The sequence below is a fragment of the Carlito syrichta genome, unplaced genomic scaffold (assembly GCF_000164805.1).
Source record: "Carlito syrichta isolate Samal-C Ts95f unplaced genomic scaffold, Tarsius_syrichta-2.0.1 Scaffold98135, whole genome shotgun sequence".
NCBI classification, from domain to species: domain Eukaryota; kingdom Metazoa; phylum Chordata; class Mammalia; order Primates; family Tarsiidae; genus Carlito; species Carlito syrichta.
Window position 1 is genome coordinate 309,365 of NW_007042231.1, and position 22,402 is coordinate 331,766.

Below are 22,402 nucleotides of genomic sequence, written 5' to 3' on the forward strand. Positions count from 1 at the left end.
TTTTTTGATTTATTGTAGAGATGAGGTCTTGCTGCCCAGGCAGGTCTTGAACCCGCGGGCTCAGGCAATCCACTCACCTCAGCCTACATTTTCAATCCATGGTTGGTTGAATCCACAAATGTGGAACCCAAGGACACAGAGGCCAACTGCATATAGGGTGTGTGTGTGTGTGTGTGTGTGTGTGTGTGTGTGTGTTTTAGGGTTGGTTGAAGATACTAAATTCATATTAGAAGGCCTAAAAAATAACACATCAAATTGTTAATGGAAATTATCTATCAGGGATTGTTGAATGGGGTTTTTTATATTTTTATTTTACATACTTTTGTGCTTGTTGAAATTTTTATAGTGAGATTATTTAGCTATTGGGTAATTTTTTTAATGCATGCAAAATTAAATAAGACCAAAATGGGCATGCTTCTACTTTACTAGCTTACTAAAATATAATTGCTAGTTAGCAGTGATATATGTTTGAACATAAAATTGGGTCAAATTAAAAAAAAAAAAAAACTTACGGAAAAAAACTCAGTGCCCTGATTTCAATCTGTCACTTTAAGGCTGTAAAACATTCAGTGAGAATTTCTGAAAAACAGGCAGGAGGTACCTGCTCTGTTCTATCTACCCAAGAAAGTAATGACATTCCCAAGAGTATATATCCCTAGATTCACAGAAAGCAGGGTTCTTGTCTGTCTCCAGGGTATCCCTTGCCAAAGAACCAAGAAACAGAAGAGAGAACTAGAGACTTCTGGGTCCCTCCACTTCACTGGGGCCCTTGACCTGCTCCAGTGATATCCATAGCAGGCAGGACAATGATTCTAAGAAGCCTCCAGAGCCCTTCTGCGTTAGCTGAGGCATCTGTTAGGCTTACTTTCTTTCTCCTGTAATCTCTTTTTAAAAGTTCACACAGAGCCGGGTGCGGTGGCTCAGCCTGTAATCCCACACCATTGGGAGGCTGAGGTGAGTGGATTGCATGAGCCCAGGGGTTCAAGACCTGCCTGGGCAACTTGGCGAGACCTCATCTCTACAATAAATCAAATTTAGCTGGGCGTGGTGGCACGCGCCTGTAGTTCCAGCTATTTGGAAGGGGGCTGAGGCAGAAGGATTGCCGGGGTCCAGCAGGTCGAGGCTGTGGTGGCTGGGAGCAGCCACTGCACTCCAGTCTGGGTGACTGAGTGAGACTCCAGCTCAAAAAAAAAAAAAAAAAGTTCACACAGTATCAAAATAATGCAACAAAACAGGAGAAATATGTATGTACTGAGTATAACTGATTAAAAACTTTGATTAAAATATCAGGAATTTATACCAAAATGCAATGTTTACATTGAGACATCACTCCACAAGTAATCAAAGAAACTGACAGTCACTTTATTCAGAAGGAAAGAAAACAAATTGTAATATGGGAAAATGAGAATTTTTAAGAAGTAAGTTTGTTTTTTGTGTATTTGTTTTTGAGGAGATGGGTCTCACTGTGTCACACAGGTTGTAGTGCAATGGCACTACCATAGCTCCGTGTAACCTCGAACTCCTAGGCTCAAGCAATCTTCCTGCCTCAGCATCCTGAATAGCTGGGACTACATCCAGCTAATAGCTGCCACATCCAGCTAATTTTTTTTAAGTGATGGGTTTCACTACATTGCTCAGGCTGTTCTCTAACTCCTGCCTCAAGCTATCCTCCCACTTTGGCCTCCCAAAGCACTGGGATTACAGGCATGAGCCACTGTACCTAGCCAAGATATTTTAAATTTAAGGTTTAAGATCATATCTAAAAATAAGAAGCTATAAAATATGGTAAAATACATTTTAAGGAATTCATGATATACTTTGTAAACACAACAAACCCAAATAATAATCTCCAGGACTGGATATGTTGGATACAGCAGAAATAGGGGTCAGTTTACCCCTGGTTTACAAGACACAGTTCTGTTTAGTAATTCCATTGTTTGAAAATATACCAAGAGAAAAATATATATATAAAGATGTGAAAGACAAGCAGGTGCAGTGGCTCACACCTGTAATCCCAGCACTTTGGGATGCTGAGGTGAGAGGATTGCCTGAGCCCACTGGTTCAAGACAAGCCTGGGCAACTTGGCAAGACCTCATCTCTACAATAAATTAAAAAATTAGCTGGGCATGGTGGTGTGTGCCTGTGGTTCCAGCTACTTGGAAGGCTAAGGCGGAAGAATCACCTGAGCCCAGCAGGTAGAGGCTGCAGTGGCCATGAGCATGCTACAGCATGTGAAAGACAAAGGAAAATTAAATGTGCAACAATATCAATTTAAGGATAATAACACTGCTATGGAAAAATACATGGTTATTGAAAAGTAAACTACAGATAACAATGTAGAGTAAGAAAAGCAAAACCCAAAATATTATATATGTACTGTTTGTAGATCTATAGAAATGCAAAAGTAAATTAATGAAATGTTTTATTACTATCAAAAATAATGATGTAGAGCTATTCTTTTAGAACAACAATACAACATATAATGGAAGACGCTAATAACAGAAGAAAATGCATGTGACACTGTAAAAATTCCATATATATATATTTCTATCCACAAAAGAAGTATCAAGAAACATGTTCACCAAATATAAAGGTTATCTCAGAATGATGCTATCTGTGGATGCTTTCTACAAGTAAAAACTGTTTTCATTTTGGAAAAGAAAAAAAGCAGAAATATGCGATAACAAGGATCAGAAGATAATTTTGAGTTTTTAGTGTTCTCTCTCTCTCTTTCTCTCTCTCTCTCTCTCACATACACACACACACACACACTCTCTCTCTCTCTCTCTCTCTCACTTATTCACACACATACACACACGCATGCACACATCCCTAGGCAAACAACCCTAAAATCACCAGATAGCTACACTGAAATACTATTTATGAGAATTAGTGCCACCAGGTGGCAGGTCCTACTCTCTCTTACCAGCTCAGGTCTTATGTCACTTAAGACATACCGCAAAGCAAAGCCACCACAAAACAGCTTCCTCCTAGAGTGTCATTATTCTAGCACAGGAGTCATAAACTATTTCTGTAAAGTGTCTGCTAGTAAATTTTTTCAGGCTTTTTTGACCAACTCTTCATATCTACTCAATTCTGCCATTGTACCACAAAAGTAGCTATAAATAATACTTAAACATAAATGATGGAATTTGAATACCATATAATTTTCACATGTCACTAAGTGTTCTTTAAAAATTTGTTCCAGTCACTTAAAACGTAAAAACAAAAATGTAAAAACCAAAAATGAGGTGGTTCCTCAAAAAAGTTAAACAGAGTTATTATCATAGGTCCCATTCCTAGGTATATACACAGAAGAACTAAAAGCAAATACACAACAATTTGCACATGAATATTCATAACAGCATTATTCATAATACCCCAAAAGTAGAACTGTCTTACTCCATTTTCTGCTGCTTATAACAAAATGCCTGAAACCAGGTAATTTATTTTAAAAAGCAATTTATTTCTTACAGTTATGGAAGCTGAATGAGAGGCTACATCTGGTGAGGGCCTTCTTGCTTGTGAAGACTATCTACAGAATCCTGATGTGACACAGGAAATCACATAGCTAGGGGGCTGAGCATGCTAGCTCCGGTCTCTCTTTCTCTTCTTATAAAGCTACCAGTTCCACTTCCATAACAACCCATTAATCCATTAGCCCATTAATCCACAAATGGAATACAGCCCTCATGACCAATCACCTCTTAAAGGCCCCACCTCTCAATACTGCCACATTGGGGATTCCATGTCAACATAAGTTTTGGAGGGGACAAATATTCAAACCATAGCAGGAAACAACACAAATGTCCATCAACTGATAAATGAAAAAACAAATGTGGTCTACCCATTCAAAAGAATATTATTGAGGCATAAAAAGGAATTAAGATCTGAACCTTGAAAACATTAAGCTAAGTGAAAAAAGCCAAATATAAAAGGCCACATATTGTAGGCTTCCATTTATATGTAATGTTTAGAATAAGCACATCAATAGAGACAGAAAGCAGATTCGTGGTGACCAGGGCCTGGGGAAAGGAGAAAATTGGGAGTGACTGCTAATGAGTACAGGGTTTCTTTTGGGAGTAATACAAATGTTCTGGAATTAGAAAATGGTAATGGTTGCACAACCTTGTGAACATATTAAAAACAACTGAATTGTACTTTTGAAAATGATGAATTTTATAGTATATTAATTATATTGCAACAAAAAATATAGGAGCCATTCTTAGCTCCCAGGCTATACAAAACAAACTATAAGCTGGGTTTAGCTAGGGGCTATAGTAAGAAAATGGCTTCAGGTTTTACACACACACACACACACACACACACACACACACACACACACACCCTGTACAAATTAGAATATACCCAGGCCAGGCCTGGCACAGTAGTTAATGTCTATAATCGGGTTTTACACACAGCACGCATGCACATACACACACACACAGACACACAAACACACAACACAAATTAGAATATAGCCAGACTGGGTGCAGTGGGTCATAGATGTAATCCCAGCAGTTTGGGAGGCTAAGGTGGGAGGATCCCTGGAGCCAAGGAGTTGGAGACCAATCAGGACAACAAAGTGAGACTTGTCTCTACAAAAAGAGACAAATTAGCTAGGTGTGGTGGTGTGTGCCTATAGTCCCTGCTACTCAGGAGGCTGAGGCAGGAGAATTGCTTGTGACTAGAAGTTCAAGACTGCAGTGAGCCATGATTGTGCCACCGTACTTCAGCCTGAGCAATAAAGTGAAACCCTGTCTCACCAAAGGTCAAATCTTGAAACAAACTGAACCAGGACTGAAAAACTTATTTGATGAAAATTAGATAAAGTGATTTAAAGATGCAAAGACAAAGAGCCTGTTTAAGTTATGCCCACTGTCATCAAATCCTATAAAGTTACTCTTCTGAAAGTAGACAAAATTCAATAGATTGGCAGAAAACGAAGTGTATGTTATGCAAACTTATAAATTTATATGTTATTTAAAAGCAAAACTCTTAAATATTAGCCTCCATTTTGTCATGCCAAAATTCTTTTTAAATTATAATAAGCTAAGTTAGAAATGAATTTAGGGGCACATTACCTGGAGACACTAGCTGTATTAATTCAAACCTGGTTAGGAAGCCTAAAAAGGAAAAAAAATGGGATTTTAATATTTCAGAAAATTAACACAGTATTTCCTTCTTTCTTTCTTTCTATCTTTTTTTTAAGAAATAGGGTCTCACTATGTTGCCCAGGCTGCACTCGAACTCCTGGGCTCAAGTGATCCTCCTGCCATGACATCCCAAAGTGCTGGGATTACAGAAGCGAGCCACCCCGCCCAGCAGCACACTGTTTTAAGCAAGAGAAACTTTTGTATATTAATGAATAACAATTGGATCTTGAATTTTTAAGATTAAAAGTGCATTGTCATAAAGTTAAAAAAAATTAGCTAGGTGTGGTGGCACGTGCCTGTAGTTCCAGCTACTTGGAAGGCTGAGGTGAGAGGATCACTTCAGTCTAGGAGGTCAAGGCTACATGAGCCATAATCACGCCACTGCACTCCAGCCTGAGTGATAGAGTGAGACCTTGTCTCAAACAAAGCAAAAGAAAACAAAACCAGTGTGTGATATGACTATACAAATTAGACATAAAATATAACTTTTTATATTTATTGAGTTCAAAATATATTTAGAATTGTGAACCCACGTACAATATCTATAAGGACAAGAATAAAATTCAAATCTTAAAGATAACCCAAAATAAATGATATCACAATAAAAAATAAATAAAGATAACTCCCATAAAATAATATTAAAATGAAAACATTTTTAAAAAATAGACAATAAAGGTAAAATTCTCTTTGTAGGTTTGTGAAAAATATATAAATGCATAAGTCAAAACTTTAACTGCTAAGAAACTTAAAAGTCAAAACAGCCTGAAATTTTAGGTTTTCAAAATGTGAAGGGAAATACATATTTGCCAACCATCACCCCAAAGCCATTAGTAAGCAATTTGTTTAAGCGCTAACTTTCTTACATTCGGTTTACTCTCATCACCTATGAGTCTAGTGCCATACCTATCCCCATTTTTTTAAAATGCGGAAACTAAATCTCAAAGAGGAAAGTATAGTAACGTGGGCAAGGTCACACTGGCTAACAGTGACGGGGCTATATTTGAACCCAAGTAGTCTGCTCCCAGGGCCTGTGCTCTTATCCACAGGACACTTCATTGAAAAATCCCATTCTTCCACTGAACAAGTTAATTAGGATGCTTAATAAAATACCTACAGCTTTTAATTGCCTGCTAGAATGGCATCACATACTTCATACTTGCTTTAAATATCAAGGACAGAGCAAATTACTGAGTGACCTAGAGAACTGTTCTCATGTTCTTTTATGGTTGTCTACCACCCAGAATTGATATTTGGGAATTGAAATGAAAAGATTGTAAATCTTATATGATCATTTGAAATGCTGAATTGTTTTTCTGAATTTAAAGAGACTTAAGGCAATCAGTGTTCTTACAGATGTGACCCATCTCAGAGAGATGTTTCACTTTCCTGCTTCTTAAAATTCAAATGGAAATGTAAACACAGTAGATAAACTTAGGTATTACATCCACTTTTTAAAAGGCCAAATGCCCCGCGCCTTTGGGAGGCTGAGGTGAGTGGATTGCTTGAGCCCGCAGGCTCGAGACCAGCCTGGGCAGTGAGACCTCATCTCTACAATAAAAAAAAAAAAAAAAAAAAATCAGCCGGGCGTGGTAGCACATGCCTGTAATTCCAGCTACTCGGAAGGCTGAGGCGGAAGGATCGCAGGGGCCCAGCAGACGAGGCTGCGGTGGCCGGGAGTGGCCACTGCACTCCAGTCTGGGTGACCGAGTGAGACTCCAACTCAAAAAAATAAAAATAAAAATAAAAGGCCAAATGCCAAAGGCAGCATTTTAAAAATACACAGTTGCCTTGATGTATTCCAAAGACAAACAGAGTTAGTGCTCAAAAAAATACATTTGACACTGACAATTTAGAAAATAGTTTATGGTGGCTACATCTTGAGGTTGTCCCTTCTCAGACTCCTCTTCCTCAGTCTAGCTCCTCGTGTTGCTCAAAGCTGTCTCTTGGTCTTTTCTGTTCTCACTCCCTGGACTACCTCATTTATTTGAGATTTACTTAAAATCTACATGCTGAAGACTCTCCAATCTCTATTGACAGACCACATCTATTTTTCCCCCAAGAATCTTATGTTCCTCACTACTGGACATCTCCACTTGGATGTCCCACTAGCATCCCAAACTCAGCCTGTCCTGAGTTAAGCTCCTCCCATACCAACTTCTCTTCCTGAGTTTCCGGTCTCAATAAATGACATGAACGGGAACCAGGGTTTTCTCTAGAGGCTGAGTTAAGAGCATGCCAATATTCAGTCAAATCCTTCAAAGTCCCACTCACTGTTTCTCCCTCTTCTGCCTTACCTGAACCTTTGATTACTGTAGATTTTCTAGTTTCTTATTGTCTACCCGGCTTTCTGAGCCATTTCTTTATTGCTCTGTCCTTCTGTTCCAGAAACACCTGCTCAGTGATATCCTAAATTGCACTAACTCTGTAGGCACTGACTCACTCTCTACCTAATTTCAAACTCCTTAATCCACCTGGTATGTCAGCCTGATGCCTAGCCTGCTCCTAATTCTGTCCTCTACGCAGTACTGCTTCAGTTCACCTAGTACTTGCTTCTGGTCAGTTCTTTATATGCTGCTATGAACTTGGACTAATTCTTTCAACTGCATAAAATCTCAGTTGAAATATTTATAAAGCTAAGAATGTGATTAAGAATTATACCATCCAGGCAGGGTACAGTGTCTCATGCCTGTAATCCCAGCACTTTGGGAGGACAAGGCGGGAAGATTGCTTGAGACCAGGCAGTTCAAGACCAACCTAGGCAACACAGCAAGATCCCAACTCCACAAAAAGTAAAAAAATTAGCCAGGCAAGGTGGCATGTGCCTGTAGTCCTACCTACTCGCTCAGGAGGATGAGGCAGGGGGATCGCTTGAGCCCAAAAGGTCAAGGCTGCAGTGAGCCATGGTCATGCCATTGTACTCCAGCCTGGGCAGCAGAATGAGATCCCTAACTTAAAAAAAAAAAAAAATTCCACTTAAGATAGCATCAAAAAGAATTCTTAGGAATAAATTTAACAAAAGAAATGCAAGACTTGGATACTGAAAATCACAAAGAAATTAAAACATATGTTCACACATATGTACACACAAACTTGTACATGAATATTCAGTGTAGCATTATTATTCATCATAGCCTAAAAGTAGAAACAGCCCAAATATCTTATCAATTGATGAGTGGAAAAACAAAATATGGTATAGTCATCTAATGGAACATTATTTGTCACATACTACAATATAGATGAACCTTGAAAACATTATACTAAGTGAAAAAATCCAGTCACAAAGGATCACATATTATATAATCCTATTAATATGCAATATGCAAAATAAGCAAATCTATAGAGACGGAAAGATCAGTGATTGCCTATGGCTGGGAGGGCTGATGGGAAACGAAATGACTGTTAATGGGTACAGGACTTCTTTTCACAGGGATAATACTTTTCTGATTAAATTATTAATTGATGGTGGTGATGGTTGTACAGTTCCATCAATATACAAAAACCACTTAATTTTTACAAACAAACAAACAGAATCACACTATCCACCAAAGAGTTTCTAGTCGAATCAAAAACATAACTCAGATTTTACATTGACTCTCTTGAATATAAATATTTATCAAACATGAAATTAACAGATTAAAAAATAGCAAAATTTTATATCTGTGAATTATACACAATATTCTTTCAAATTTTTTTAAGAGTACCTACTTTCTAAAAGGTCTGCTACAGCTCCAGGATCGATTGCATTTTCAAATACCTGCAGAGAAAAATGGGGAAAATAAATGTTCAAAGTTGTATTTAAAAGTACTTGTAGACAGGCACAGTGGCTCAAGCCTATAATCCAAGCACTTTGGGAGGCCAAGGCAAGAGAATTGCCTGAGTCCAGAGGTTTGAGACCAGGTTGGGCAACTTGGTGAGACCTTGTCTCTACAATAAATCAAAAAATTAGCTGGACATGGTGGTGCGCACCTGTAGTTCTAGCTACTTGGAAGGCTAAGGCAGAAGGATCACCTGAGCCCAGCAAGTCGAGGCTGCAGTGGCCATGAGTGTGCCACTGCACTCCAGCCTGAGCAACAGAGTGAGTTTTTGACTCAAAAAAAAAAAAAAACAAAAAAAAAACTTATAGAAACTATAGATCATATTCTTCCAAATAATTAACACATATGAAATCCAGTCATATAATATTTTAGAATTTAACAGAAGTACCTTTAACAGGTGTATAAAGTTCAACAAATGATTATAGACTAAATGAGGATTAACACAATAACAAAAGTAAAAAAAAAAATCCCAATTAGTTAAATCTACCAGATGCTAAAGATGTCATCCACCTGACCTAGCTGCTCTGTTTGTTGCTAAAAGCACATCTTTCAAGAGTCTTATTTGAGTCAGCAGAAAAATACGCTGTATACAACAGATACTCGTTATATGTTAACTGAATGAATGACTTCTCATCTCAGCAATTGATTCTGTTAAAAAGAAACTTAAATAGTAATTCTATGTATAACACAAAAGAAAAGCTAAGTACTAGCAGCTATACTCCCACAGAATCACTCCACCCTCCAAAAAAATGAAAGGGAGTCTCATAAGTTAAGTGTATAATGAAGTACAATCACTTGTGATATCTGTCTAGCTATTACCAAATCTGCATGTTTTGTCCAATAGATAAAAGGGCCTGGGATAGAAATGAAATTAAAGGTATACCATGCCCCTCTCTGTGAATTCTAGGACCCTATGAGAAGCAAAATGTTTTCAGCAGTTTGATTTCAGGCTTTAAAATTCTGATTTAAGTGTGGTTAAACTCAAGCACGGTTAAAATCTGCTCTAGGGTTCAAAGCCAGGTCTGCTTTAAAAACACAAATGGAAGCTATTCCCTATAATCCATTTTGTCATATTAACCTGGATTTATCAAGTGTAAGGTTTTTTTGGTCTAAATTATTTCAATAATCCTTTCACTTTACCCATCGTTACAGGTTGAGTTGTGCCCCCACAAAATGTACAGGTTGAAATCCTAATCCCAGTATCTCACAATGTTGCCTTAATTTGCAAATAGAGTCACTGCTGATATGATTACTTAAATCAGAATTAGGTCATACTGGAATAAGGTGAGTACTTAATCCAAAATGACTGATAACCTTACAAAAGAGGGAAACTTGAGCACAAGAACTGGGGGAAAAAAACCTCTAGGCAAAATAAATATAGCAGTTTATCTGAGCAAAGAATGATTCATGAACTGGGAAGCACTCAGAGCCAAAAGAGGTTCAAGAACCTCCATTGCTGCTGTGTGGGAAGCAAGTTTACACAGGCTAATGTGAAGATAAAGAAAACATATTTGATTGATAATAGTGGAAAGACCCTCATTAGAGGTTAGTTGGCAGTTTCTGACTGGTAAAGACTCTAGTTAGAGGTTAGTTGGTAGTTTCTTATTGGAAAAGACTCTCGTTAGAGGCTAGCTGGTAGTTTCTTATTAGTAAAGACTCTAGTTAGAGTTAGTTGGAGGTTTATGATTGGTAAAGATTATTTAGAAGTTAACTGGCAATTTCTTATTGGCAAAGACTCTAGTGAAAGGTTAGCTAACAGCATCTGATTGGTAAAGTCTCTGGTTTTTTGTTTTTAACTGTTTACATTGTGTGTGCTTACATAGCAGTTTGCTTACATAGGAACTTAAAGCACTGGAGTTGCCCCAGCCTAATGGCCTCCCCATCAAAAAAAATTTTTAAACAACACACACAAACAGAATGAACACCAGGTAAAATTGAAGTTATACTGCCACAAGCCAAGGAACTACCAGAAGCTAGGAGGGAGGACTAGAACAGATTCTTCCCCAGTGCCTTCAGAGGAAACACAACCTTGCTAACACTTTTGATTTCAGATGTCTAGCCTCCAGAACTTGAGACAATAAGCTTTTGTTTAAGCCACTTCATCCGTGGCACTTTTGTATAGCAACCCTCGGAAACTAATATGCCCATGTCTAAGAATTTTCTCAAGTGTCATCTTAGTGAGTAATGATCAACATGGATTGCTCTAATACAATGCCTCATACATTTTTGGGTCATCTGTTTATCCAAATGCTTTAGAGCATTAAATTCTGAATTACACAGAAAATCCAAGGAAGAGAAAATGTTTTCACTACTTGTTTGCAAGTATTTGCTGCTAGAGAAGGGAATAGATACAAGGAAGCTGGACTCAACTGAAGGAAAGTTGGAATATGAACCCAAACAACTCATGCAAGAGGTTCATTGCACTGGGCACAGTTAACACCTGTAATCCCAGCACTTTGGGAGGTAGAGGTGAGAAGACTGCCCGAGCCCTGGATTCAACACCAACCTGGGTAACATGACAAGACCTCGTCTCTACAATTAAAAAAAAAAAAAATTAGCCGGGCATAGTGGCACATGACTGTGGGTCCAACTACTTGGAAGGCTAAGGTAGAAGGAATGCCTGAGCCTAGCAAGTCAAGGTTGAGGTAGCCGTGAGCATGCCACTGCACTCCACCCTGGATGACAGAGTGAGACTTGACAAGAAAGAAAGAATGAGAGCGAGAGCAAGAGCAAGAGCGAGAGAGACAGAGAGAGAGAGAGAGAGAGAAATTATTTCATTGCATTTTATAAAGCAAAAAATGGTTCCATGATATGTTTGACTAGTAATCTCAAATGTACAGCTTTTTAACAGAGCAGAGGTGATTCAGGCTCACTCTCTTTTTTATAAATCAAGGAGGTTGGACTAGATAATTCCCTACATTCATTCACAGATTTATCTTTCTATGCTTCTGTGATTTTGTATCCTTGAGCTTCTTATTAAAAGAGTTTAAAAGGTTTCTAAGGAGCAAATTCACAATTGCTAAAACTAATACAATTATTTAGGGGTGGTGGGAGACTGCATTTTTACCACCTGCTTTTCACCACTTACACATATAAATTGTTTTAAATTTAAATTCTGACTTTATGTTCCAAGATAAGAGCCATTTATTTCTCTCCACTTTTATCCAACCAGTTTGGTACACTCTTTATTTAAATTAATAGGCTGTGGTTTATAAAACTATTATAAGCAATCCTATCCCTTCAAAAAATCGATCTTCATCTCCTTACCTAACCTCAGACCAAAACAAATAGGTCACTTTCTGGGCACCATCTTCCAGACCTTTAAAAGTGATATGCTCTACCCTGAAGCCTTTCCTCTCCCCAGAGGATCCTCCTCAGTGACATTGTTTGGGTCAAAATCATTAGACTTAGAAAGGTTAAAACTGATTCTATCTCCAAATTCCAATATAAAAACTTTAAGAAACTGTTAGTGATTGTGTAGTAATGAAATTAATATTCTATTAAATACTTTAGTGGAAAGGGAGTTGGTGATGTTTTGGCTCTTTATATTACTATGGTATTCACCGGAATGGAATCTAGTCTTTATAATTGTAGCTAAATAAACCAGGTACCACCCGAGGAAACTCAGTGTTTTTGAAGAGTTACTTATTTTGTTGCAGGATTTCAGTTACAGGATTTAACAACTTTGGTTATAGTTTTTTCACTATTTTTCTGGGTTTAAAACAGCTTTTTCTAAGGCCCACAGTTTATTAATAATACCTTTCATAAATGTAATGCAACTGCCTCTAACACCTCCAAGAACATTCAGAAATGCTCTCTCTGCTCCAGTTAGAAAATGCCATGGGAGTTCCAAGAATAGGAAACATCGACCAGGGTATTTAGCACTAGATTGACAGAAATTGGCCCAGACCTGCAATGCAAAAGCAAGTCTTCTAAACCGTGGTTTTGCTTCAAGGCCGACTGTGGTTTTTGCACTCAGCTTAAGTGCTTTCGGGTAATTTTTTTAAAAGGAAATTTACAAAATAATGTTGTAAGAACCGTGTTCTTTATAGGATTTATTAGATTATCTTCAGACAGCAAAACCCAATGAGAAAGTCAAGATCACCTTTTCAAATCTCATGCTCTGCTGAATCATAATAGGGAACACAGATGGAAAGCAGTTTGTCTCCACGTACTGATTGAGGAGGTAGACCCCGAGGTACACATCTTGCTTGCCAGGCAGGAACACCCCTGGGCAAGAAATCTTAAAAAGAACAAAAAAAGAGAGACAGCAGGGTTGCTTTGTTTTGTTTAAAAGGGAGTTCTATTTCTCCTCTCCCACGGATATTGAAATTCCCCCATCACCGCATTCCCTCACCCTGCAACGCCCAGGTTACCTCCTCTCTCCTCTCCCCCCTCCTGTTGGAAATTCCTCCCTCTCCACTTCTCCCTCTGATTTTTAATTCCAATGTCCCCCCACATCTCCGCCAGGTGTCACAATCGCGCTCTCGCCGGCTCCTGTCCCCGCCCCTCCAGGATGGCAGTGCGGAAGCGGAAGAAGCGGCAGGGCCTGGAAGCCTCTCCTTGGTCCAGCCGGGTCCCGGGCCGGGGCCGCCGCCGCGATGCCGAGCCCCCGGAGGAGCGTCGAGGGTCGGTCGCTGGGCGCCTCCGCCTCCAGCAGCAGCAGCAGCAGCCCCAGCAGTCCGGCCCACGGCGGCGCCGGCGGCAGGTTCGAGTTCCAGTCCCTGCTCAGCAGCCGCGCTCCGGTCGTGGACCCCACCTGCGCCAGGCTCCGCGCGTCCGAGAGCCCCGTGCACCGCCGCGGCTCCTTCCCTCTGGCTGCAGCGGGACCCTCGCAAGCACCTCCGACCTCGCTGCCCGAGGAGGACCGCATGGACCTGAACCCGTCCTTCCTGGGTATCGCCCTGCGCTCCCTGCTGGCCATCGACCTGTGGCTGTCCAAGAAGCTGGGGGTGTGCGCGGGGGAGAGCTCGTCCTGGGGCAGCGTGCGGCCCCTGATGAAGCTGCTGGAGATCTCGGGACACGGCATCCCTTGGCTGCTGGGCACTTTCTATTGCCTGTCCAGGAGCGATAGCTGGGCCGGGCGCGAGGTGCTAATGAACCTGCTCTTCGCCCTACTGTTGGACCTGCTGCTGGTGGCCCTGATCAAAGGGCTGGTCCGCAGGCGCCGCCCGGCCCACAATCAGATGGACATGTTTGTCACTCTCTCGGTGGACAAGTACTCCTTCCCTTCGGGTCATGCCACAAGGGCTGCCCTGGTGTCGAGGTTCATACTGAACCACCTGGTGCTGGCCATTCCACTGAGGGTACTGGTGGTGCTGTGGGCCTTCGTCTTGGGTCTCTCTAGGGTCATGCTGGGGCGGCATAATGTCACCGATGTGGCTTTTGGCTTCTTTCTGGGCTACATGCAGTACAGCATCGTGGACTATTGCTGGCTCTCACCCCACAATGCTCCAATCCTCTTTGTACTGTGGAATCAACAATGACACCATCTCATTGATTTTGGCACCAAGAAGTCTGAAGGTTTCCACATTTGATGATGCCAGCCTAAACCAGCAGCCATCCTGCTTGCCCCTCTTAGACATTTCAGGTTTCCTTTGGGATTTCAGGTGTCCCACCATACTGATATGTTGCTAGGCTGGAGTACATGCTGGCCATCACTGAACACAGCCATACTAGGGAAAGAAAAAAAAATCCCTCTATTGTATATTTATTCAGTAACTGTTTATGTCTCCAGGACAACTGCAAAGAAAGCAAACTGGGATAGTTTTACTATTGCTGTTTTTTAAAAGTTGACATCAGTAAGATTTATGTTTGTAGTAATCCCTAAGTCAACACCCTTATAAAGCGAACTTTGAGAAAAATACATGATCTTCATTCTGTAAATATACATGCAGATAAACCATGTACTAATCCTAGTTTTATTCCTGAGGTAGATCTGAAACAGTATTTTAAAAGTTTAAGACGTAGGTTTTTCTAGTTTATTACTTGAAGATGTTGCCACAGTTGGGGAGATTTCTTCTAAATCTTGATTTCTTGGTAAGCTTTTTTACTTATCCCTCTTATTTTTGTGGATTGGGAGTAAGAAAAGAGATTGTAGTACTTGTCTTTTGTCTCCCTCAACCTCTCAAAAGATCTTTAAATCGATATTTTTTTCCCACCACTTCCTAATACTGTCTTTCAGCATTCAGAGAACAAGCCAAGAACTTAAAGAGCAAACACTTAAAAGGTGGCATATCAAAGGTGCCCATAAAAAAAGGAAGAAGGGGACTATAGCCTCATGCTTAATTCTGTTGACAACTAATAACATGGCATGACAAAGGGCAGAGATGCCAAGTTGCTGGAGAAAGTCAGGGGAGCTAAGAGTCTAGGGGTAGGCCGACTACATATTCTGCCGATAACCAGTATGGCAGGAGATGAGGCCCTGCTGCCAGTCATCTCTACTGAATACAGAATAACGTTCCTTACTCTACTGGGGTAATAAAATGGGAAAGTAATGTGCTTCTTTTCAATGCAAGACCGTATACTTTCTCATATCTACAAGGATGACCCTGTATACTACAGTTGTTCATATGGAATTCCGTTTTCTGTATATAGCACCCTTTAGATAACAGTATTTAACTTGAAATTCATCAAGGGAACCTGCTGCTATACCAGGCACAAAGTATAACTTCTAAATTTCTGTTTACATTTATCTTTATTTACATTTAAAGCTGTACATCCACGGTGCCCCCCCCGTATCATAAGACCAAAGACCACTAAATGCACAGTGAATTCTGCTCATTGTTCTTTGACCCAGAAAGACCGAAGAGGGTACGTGCTTTAAGTGTTGCTTTACAGGGAAAGAAAACCTTTAAATTACCTATGGAAGTGGTGTCCTTCGATAATCTTGACTGTTTTTGCACTTGTAAATAAAATTATGGACTTTGATCTGACATACAAAAGTTCAGATAGGAACCAAGAGAATGACTGTAATAAGTAGGTTCTGATTGGGTAGAAGCATGAATTTGCTGAGAGTGAAACTGAAAAAGGAAGCTACCCTTTCAGAATCAAATCATTTGCATTCCCACAACACCCTGAACACCAACTACCTCTTCACTTGCTAAATCAGCTTAACTGTGAAGCTCTAAGTGGTTTGGGTTTGTTGTTTAACCTTAGAGAGATCCTTTATTTTAATTGCAGCAATGTTCAGGCCAGATATTTGAAAGCAATGATATTTCCTCTTGCAGTGTCCACAAATCTGAATATTGGGGGCTTGAAATTAGGCTTGCCTTCTGGTTCGTAATTATAATTTAGAATTCCCTGTTTTAGTTACTGGGGCCTGAGTTTGCTGACTTTTAAAACACAGATCAATTCATCTGATGTTTTTGGAGCATCATAAGTACTGTAGAGTAGGAAACTGACTTCTTTGTTAATTAATTGTACACTGAGGAATGCCTTTTAAAAATCAAAATAAAATTAAACAATATGTGGAATCAAGTGAGATGAAAACTTGTTTTTTTTCCTTAATGAGGAGGGAGACTGATTTACTGATTTATCACTTAGCTTCTCAAGGGTTCTTTTCATCTTCCAGCATGATTTTAAGGCCTTGAAACTGATATAGCATGATTGATATGATCTGGCCCTATTTGCTGTCAGCAAAGTGGGACAAATCCAGGAAATTTTGATCACTTTTGTTTCTTAGCTGCATGTATGATGAAACCACAGCATTTGCCAATCTGGAAGCTAACCAGATTCCATGACAGTATCCTGTTAGCACTGTGCTTGTAACTGTGGCCAGTAGAGAAGCTTCCAGTAGCTTGGGGGCAAAGCTGCATGACGGTCTCTCACTAACTACAGATGGAAGGAGTGGAAAATGGAAACTAAAACGAGAAATGACTGACCTCCAAGTAGGAACAATGGCGTCACTGCCACAGCACCTCATTTAGGAATGATTTAGTGGATAATTACAAAACATTTGTTGACTGATTTCCCTTTGAAATTAGGCAAGCCAGAGCCATGGCTAAGGGAAATAGCTTTGAAAATATTTGATTGGGTCACAGGTGGCAAATTATCAGAAAGTGATGAGCTTTTTAAAAATTAAATTCTTCCGGGGGGCCGGGATCGGTGGCTCAGCCTGTAATCCCGCGCCTTGGGAGGCTGAGGTGAGTGGACTGCCTGAGCCCGCGGGTTCGAGACCCGCCTGGGCAACTTGGCGAGACCTCATCTCTACAACAAATCAAAAAACTAGCCGGGGTGGTAGCGCACGCCTGTAGTTCCAACTACTGGGAAGGCTGAGGCGGAAGGATCACCGGAGCCCAGCAGGTCGAGGCTGCGGTGGCCGGGAGCCCCATTGCACTCCAGTCTGGGCGACAGAGTGAGACTCCAACTAAAAAAAAAAAAAAAATTCTTCCCTGGTTATTTAAAGGGGAAGTTTTAAAATCCTTTCACAAATCTTTATCCTGGAAAAGAAAATGAAATCCTACTTGGACTTAATGCAGGGTTGTTTCAAAAGAACAGAAAATTTCAGGAAAAAGCTAAGACAAATTGGCTTTAGAAGAAAATAATAATTGGAATACGTTGAGCTGAAGTAAAGGTCAGGGAGTCCGAGAAGACCAATGTAGAGAATCGTAGGGGCAAAGATAAGATTTGTCCCCAAAGATAATGACGCATATGGTATGTTTGGGGGAGGGAGGAGGATCGGTGACCTGAGACCACTTAAGAGTCTGACTTGGGTTGGGGGTGGGGGTGTGTTCGTTGGTCGACCTCTTACCGCCCGGATCTGCAGCTCCACCACCACCTCCAGAGGCATAGTTCCCTGCGTGGGCGAAAGGGCTGGGATGAAAAGATCCTTTTGCGCCGAGCTTTGGACCAGTTTTTTTTAGTGTAGTTCAAGTCCTAGAGCAAATGATCCCAGAAACTTCCCCAGGGCCCCTACCCCCTCGATCCTCCTTCCGCGCCCCCGCCCCCCAGCCGGGGTCCCTCCCACCGGGACTGGTCTCTGTTTACCCGAGCTGCAGAGTAGGCTTCCAGAAGGCGGAGGCGTCGCGTTGCCATGGCCACTCAAACGCGCCACCTTCCATGCTGTGAACCCGGAACGCGCAGTCCGCGTCCGCTACCCTGGCGCGTCCCTAGCCAGAGACTGGCCCTGTCTGGCCTGGTAGCCGGATCTAGAAATGCTAAGAGTCCTAGTTTTCTTTCCATCACCTCTCTTTATCGCCAAGCACTTTTTTTTAATGTTCAAAAAGTTGAAGCCGGGCTCGGTGGCTCAGCCTGTAATCCTGCGCCTTGGGGAGGCTGAGGTGAGTGGATTGCCTGAGCCCGCGGGTTCGAGACCCGCCTGGGCAGGCGAGACCTCATCTCTACAATAAATTTTTAAAAATTAGCCGGGCGTGGTAGCGTGCGCCTTGTAGTTCCAGCTACTTGGAAGGCTGCTGCGGAAGGATTGCCAGAGCCCAGCAGGTCGAGGCTGCGGTGGCCGGAAGCGGCCACTGCACTACAGTCTGGGTGATAGTGAGATTCCAACTCAAAAAAATAAAAAATAAAAAAGTTTAGTTTCCATTCTATAAGTGGCATGAGATCATGGCTCTGGTATAATTTAGGTACTCCTCATTTTTAGTAGCTACATGACCCCCAAGTCTTGGAATTTCTATAACAATTCCAGTGTAATATAGTTGCTTGTCCCTAATGGTATTCTCTTGCTTATGAAACGTTATGTGCTCATTTTGGTTTGGAAAATACAGCCACCATCAATAACAAATACAAGGATAATTCTTTAACAGGTTTGAAAGCTAGGCGGTGGAGAGCAGCTCATGCCTGAAATCCTGCGTTTTGGGAGGCCAGGAGCTGGAGACCAGCCTAGGCAATAGAGTGAGACCTCCTCTCTACAAAAAAACCCAAAAAATTAGTCAGGTGTGGTTGACCACGCCTGTCATCCCAGCTTCTTGAGAGGCAGAGGCAGAAGGATTGCCTGGGCCCAGGAGACCTAGGCTGCAGTGAGCCGTGATTGTGCCACTGCACTCCAGCCTGGGTGACAGAGCAAGACCCTGACTCAAAAAAAAAAAAAAAAAGGTTTCCCTTGCCAGCAACAATAAAAATCTTTGGATATCAGTCTCTCTATTCATGGCGTTGTCCAGCTTTTTCTGGGGCTTAGTTTATCTAGGACAAGTATTCAATCATATTCTCTCCCAATGAGCAGTTATGGTATTTGCCAAAGCCAAAGTTACAAGAGTTCTTAACCATATGGGAAATCGCATTTTTTCCCCAATCACTGTATTTGATAGACAAAAATGAAGTAAGGGAACAGGGATTGCTTCTTCTAGCATTTTGATAACTGGAGTTCCTTTCTCTGGAAGGGAAATACTCAGTATGATAGAGAGTATGCTGTGTCTGCATCCATTTCCTAGGACTCTGTCTCTCTATAAAAAAAGAGATACATAGGTGGGCTCCTGGCTCCCTATAGTGTCCAGATCACTGATCTGTTACTTCACAACTTGCTGGTACCCAGAGTGATGTGGGACAGGACCTGTGATGATCCTCATAGGATATCAAGGATAGTGACAACAGAAACAGATTAATAAATAAGCGTAATGGAGGGAGGAATCAATCTTCACTGAGGATCTACAAAGTGCTTAGGCACATTGCATATGCTAATTCATTTCATTCTCACAATAGCTCTTTGAGGGAGATATTATCCCTGTTTTACAGATGCAGAATCTGAAGCCAGAGAGCCTTTTGCTAAAAGCCAAAGCTAATAAGGGGAGCAGCCACATTTGAATTCTTAGAGACACAATGTTCCATTCTATGCTCTTCTTAACTCTTGATATAACTGGTCTTTCCTTGCTTGGCTTCTAAGGCACAGTTCTCTTCTGGCTTCCCTCCAACTTTCTGGCCACTTTTTCCTCTGACTAAGCAACTTTTCCAGGTCCTTTCCTCTCCTCACTCTACATCCTTTACCTAGAGTGTCATCCAGTGTAGATATTAATTAACACATGTATATAGACCTACATGTCCCATCCAGACCTCCTTTCTACTCCCCCTGACAAAGTGGAATCTCACTGTTATAAATATATGCACCTCCTCTTTATAGCAACTTCCACAATAGCAGTTTTATATTTCTTCCAATAACATTTATGATTCTTGATTACTATTTGCATAATCTGTAAACTCTGCTTGGCTAAATGTTTATATCCTAAATAGCGATCATAGCACATACTCAATAAATATTTTTGAATAGATGGTCAATGCAGAGATGCTCAAGCTAGTCTGTAGGGATTAATGTGCACAGGTCTCACCATATCAGGGCAAATTGAATATGCAGAATGACAAAGGAACAGGCACAGCTGCTTCTGCTAGTCTGCCATAGGAATAGTAAATGAGTTGATAAGGAATATTCACATTCTCTCAATTGTCCCCACCATGGTGACTTCAGACTGCCAGCTGCCATGGAGATGTGGTGGTTGCTATATACACAAAGCCTCTCACCCATCTTGCAAAGTAATCATTGAGGCTGTCCACCTCTGCAGGAGGCCAAGCAAAGCCCCTTAAGGACTGGACTGTTACCACTTCAAGATAATGGCTTTATCACTTGGATGGGTACCTCTTGGTGACAGCACAGATTCCAATGAACAACTTTTATTTCCAGAATGTTTCTGCAGTACAGCTTGGCCAGCAGTGACATAAGCATTGCAAAAAGTACACATCAGCACATTCTGTGCACATCCTGACCCCAAATAAAGCATGCACCAAATGGGAATTTCCCAAAGTGTGAATTAGCAAAGAACAAGGATATGACAGTCAGATAGTTATGGCGGGTATTTTTCTTTTAACTAAATTATAAACATTTCTTTTTAAATAACTGAAAGAGTATTAATATGAAGGGTAGAAACCATTTTTAAAAAGAAGGCACTAATTGTTGGTGGGAGTATAAATACGTATAATGTATTATTAGTTTTCTCTAGCTACTTAACAAATTCTCACAAATGTAGGAACTTAAAGCAAGATAAACCAGGCTCGGTGGCTCAGCCTGTAATCCCATGCTTTGGGAGGCCGAGGTGAGTGAATTGCCTGAGCCCGCGGGTTCAAGACCCGCCTGGGCAACTTGGTGAGACCTCATCTCTACAATAAATCAAAAGAATTAGCCGGGCGTGGTAGTAGTCCCCTGTAGTTCCAGCTAGTTGGAAGGCTGAGGTGGAAGGATCGCTGGAGCCCAGGAGGTTGAGGCTGCGGTGACCGGGAGCATGCCACTGCACTCCAGTCTGGGCGACAGAGTGAGACTCCAACTCAAAAAAAAAAAAAAAAAAGCAAGATAAATTTATTATTTTATAGTTTTGTGGCTCAAACATCCAGCACAGATCTCAAGACTAAAATTAAGGTGCCAGAGGGCGGCATTTCTTGCCTTTTCTGTTTCCTTGCTTTTCCAGAGGCTGCCTGTATTCCTTAGCTCAAAGCTCCCTTCCTTTGTCTTCAATTCAGCAACATACGGTCATGTCCCTCTCTTGCTGCCATCACTCCAGTCTACTTTTAAGTACCTTTGTGATTGCATTGGGACCACCCAGATAATCCAGGACAATTTTCCTATTTTAAGATCAGCTGATTAGCAACATCAATTCCATCTGTAACCTTAATTTCCCCTTTATCATGTAAGGCAACATATGCACAAGTTTCAGGAATTAGGATGTAGCCATCTTTGGGATCCATTATTTTGCCTACCACATAATACTTCTCTGGAGAACAATTTAATCGTGTCTATCAGGAGAACAATTTAATCGTGTCTATCAAAATTTTTAATTTGGCCGGGCTTGGTGGCTCAGCCTGTAATCCCGCGCCTTTGGGAGGCTGAGATGAGTGGATTGCCTGAGCCCGTGGGTTCGAGACCCGCCTGGGCAGGCGAGACCTCATCTCTACAATAAATCAAAAAATTAGCCAGGCGTGGTAGCGCGCGCCTGTAGTTCCAGTTACTTGGAAGGCTGAGGCAGAAGGATCGCTGGAGCCCCAGCATGTCGAGGCTAGGATGGCCGGGAGTAGCCACTGCACTCCAGTCTGGGCGACAGTGAGACTCCAACTCAAAAAAAAAAAAAATTTTAATTTGGCTTCAGCAATACCACTGCTAGGAATGTATTTCATGGATATACTTTCACAAAAACACAAAAACATATGATGCACCATTATTTATAGTTTAAAAAAATACTAGAAACCAACTAAATGTTCATTAAATAGGGTCAGATTAAATCAATTATGGTTTAGCAACATGGTAGAACACTATGCAGCACTGAAAAAGAATAAGGCAGAGCAATACATTCTAATCCTAACAATAAATAATCTCTGAAATATAAAGCTAAGAAACAAATGGCACAGAAAATGTGTAAGGCATACTACCATTTGAAAGAGAGAAATAATATATGTATATGTGTGTGTATATATATATATATATATATATATATATATACACA

General features: G+C 40.9%; 2 protein-coding genes across 3 annotated transcripts in view; one reads left to right on the forward strand and one right to left on the reverse strand.

The window, feature by feature from the left end:
- The window catches only part of SPATA6L (spermatogenesis associated 6 like), a 53,039-nt gene extending 35,060 nt beyond the window's left edge, over positions 1-17,979 (reverse strand). The window contains exons 1-3 of one of the 2 annotated variants that reach the window (XM_021714862.1): positions 17,725-17,979; positions 13,078-13,215; positions 8,863-8,911 (exon numbers count right to left, since the gene is read on the reverse strand). In XM_021714862.1, coding sequence (XP_021570537.1) covers positions 8,863-8,911; positions 13,078-13,215; positions 17,725-17,763 — 226 coding nt within the window. In that variant the 5' untranslated portion in view covers positions 17,764-17,979. The remainder of the gene's footprint in view (positions 1-8,862; positions 8,912-13,077; positions 13,216-17,724) is intronic. The other variant, XM_008063089.2, reaches the window with a different exon arrangement.
- On the forward strand, positions 13,493-16,447 carry PLPP6 (phospholipid phosphatase 6). Its single transcript, XM_008063083.2, has one exon. It carries the CDS (start codon positions 13,574-13,576, stop codon positions 14,456-14,458), a length of 885 nt encoding a protein of 294 aa, XP_008061274.1. The 5' UTR covers positions 13,493-13,573; the 3' UTR covers positions 14,459-16,447.
- Positions 17,980-22,402: the final 4,423 nt, after the last annotated feature.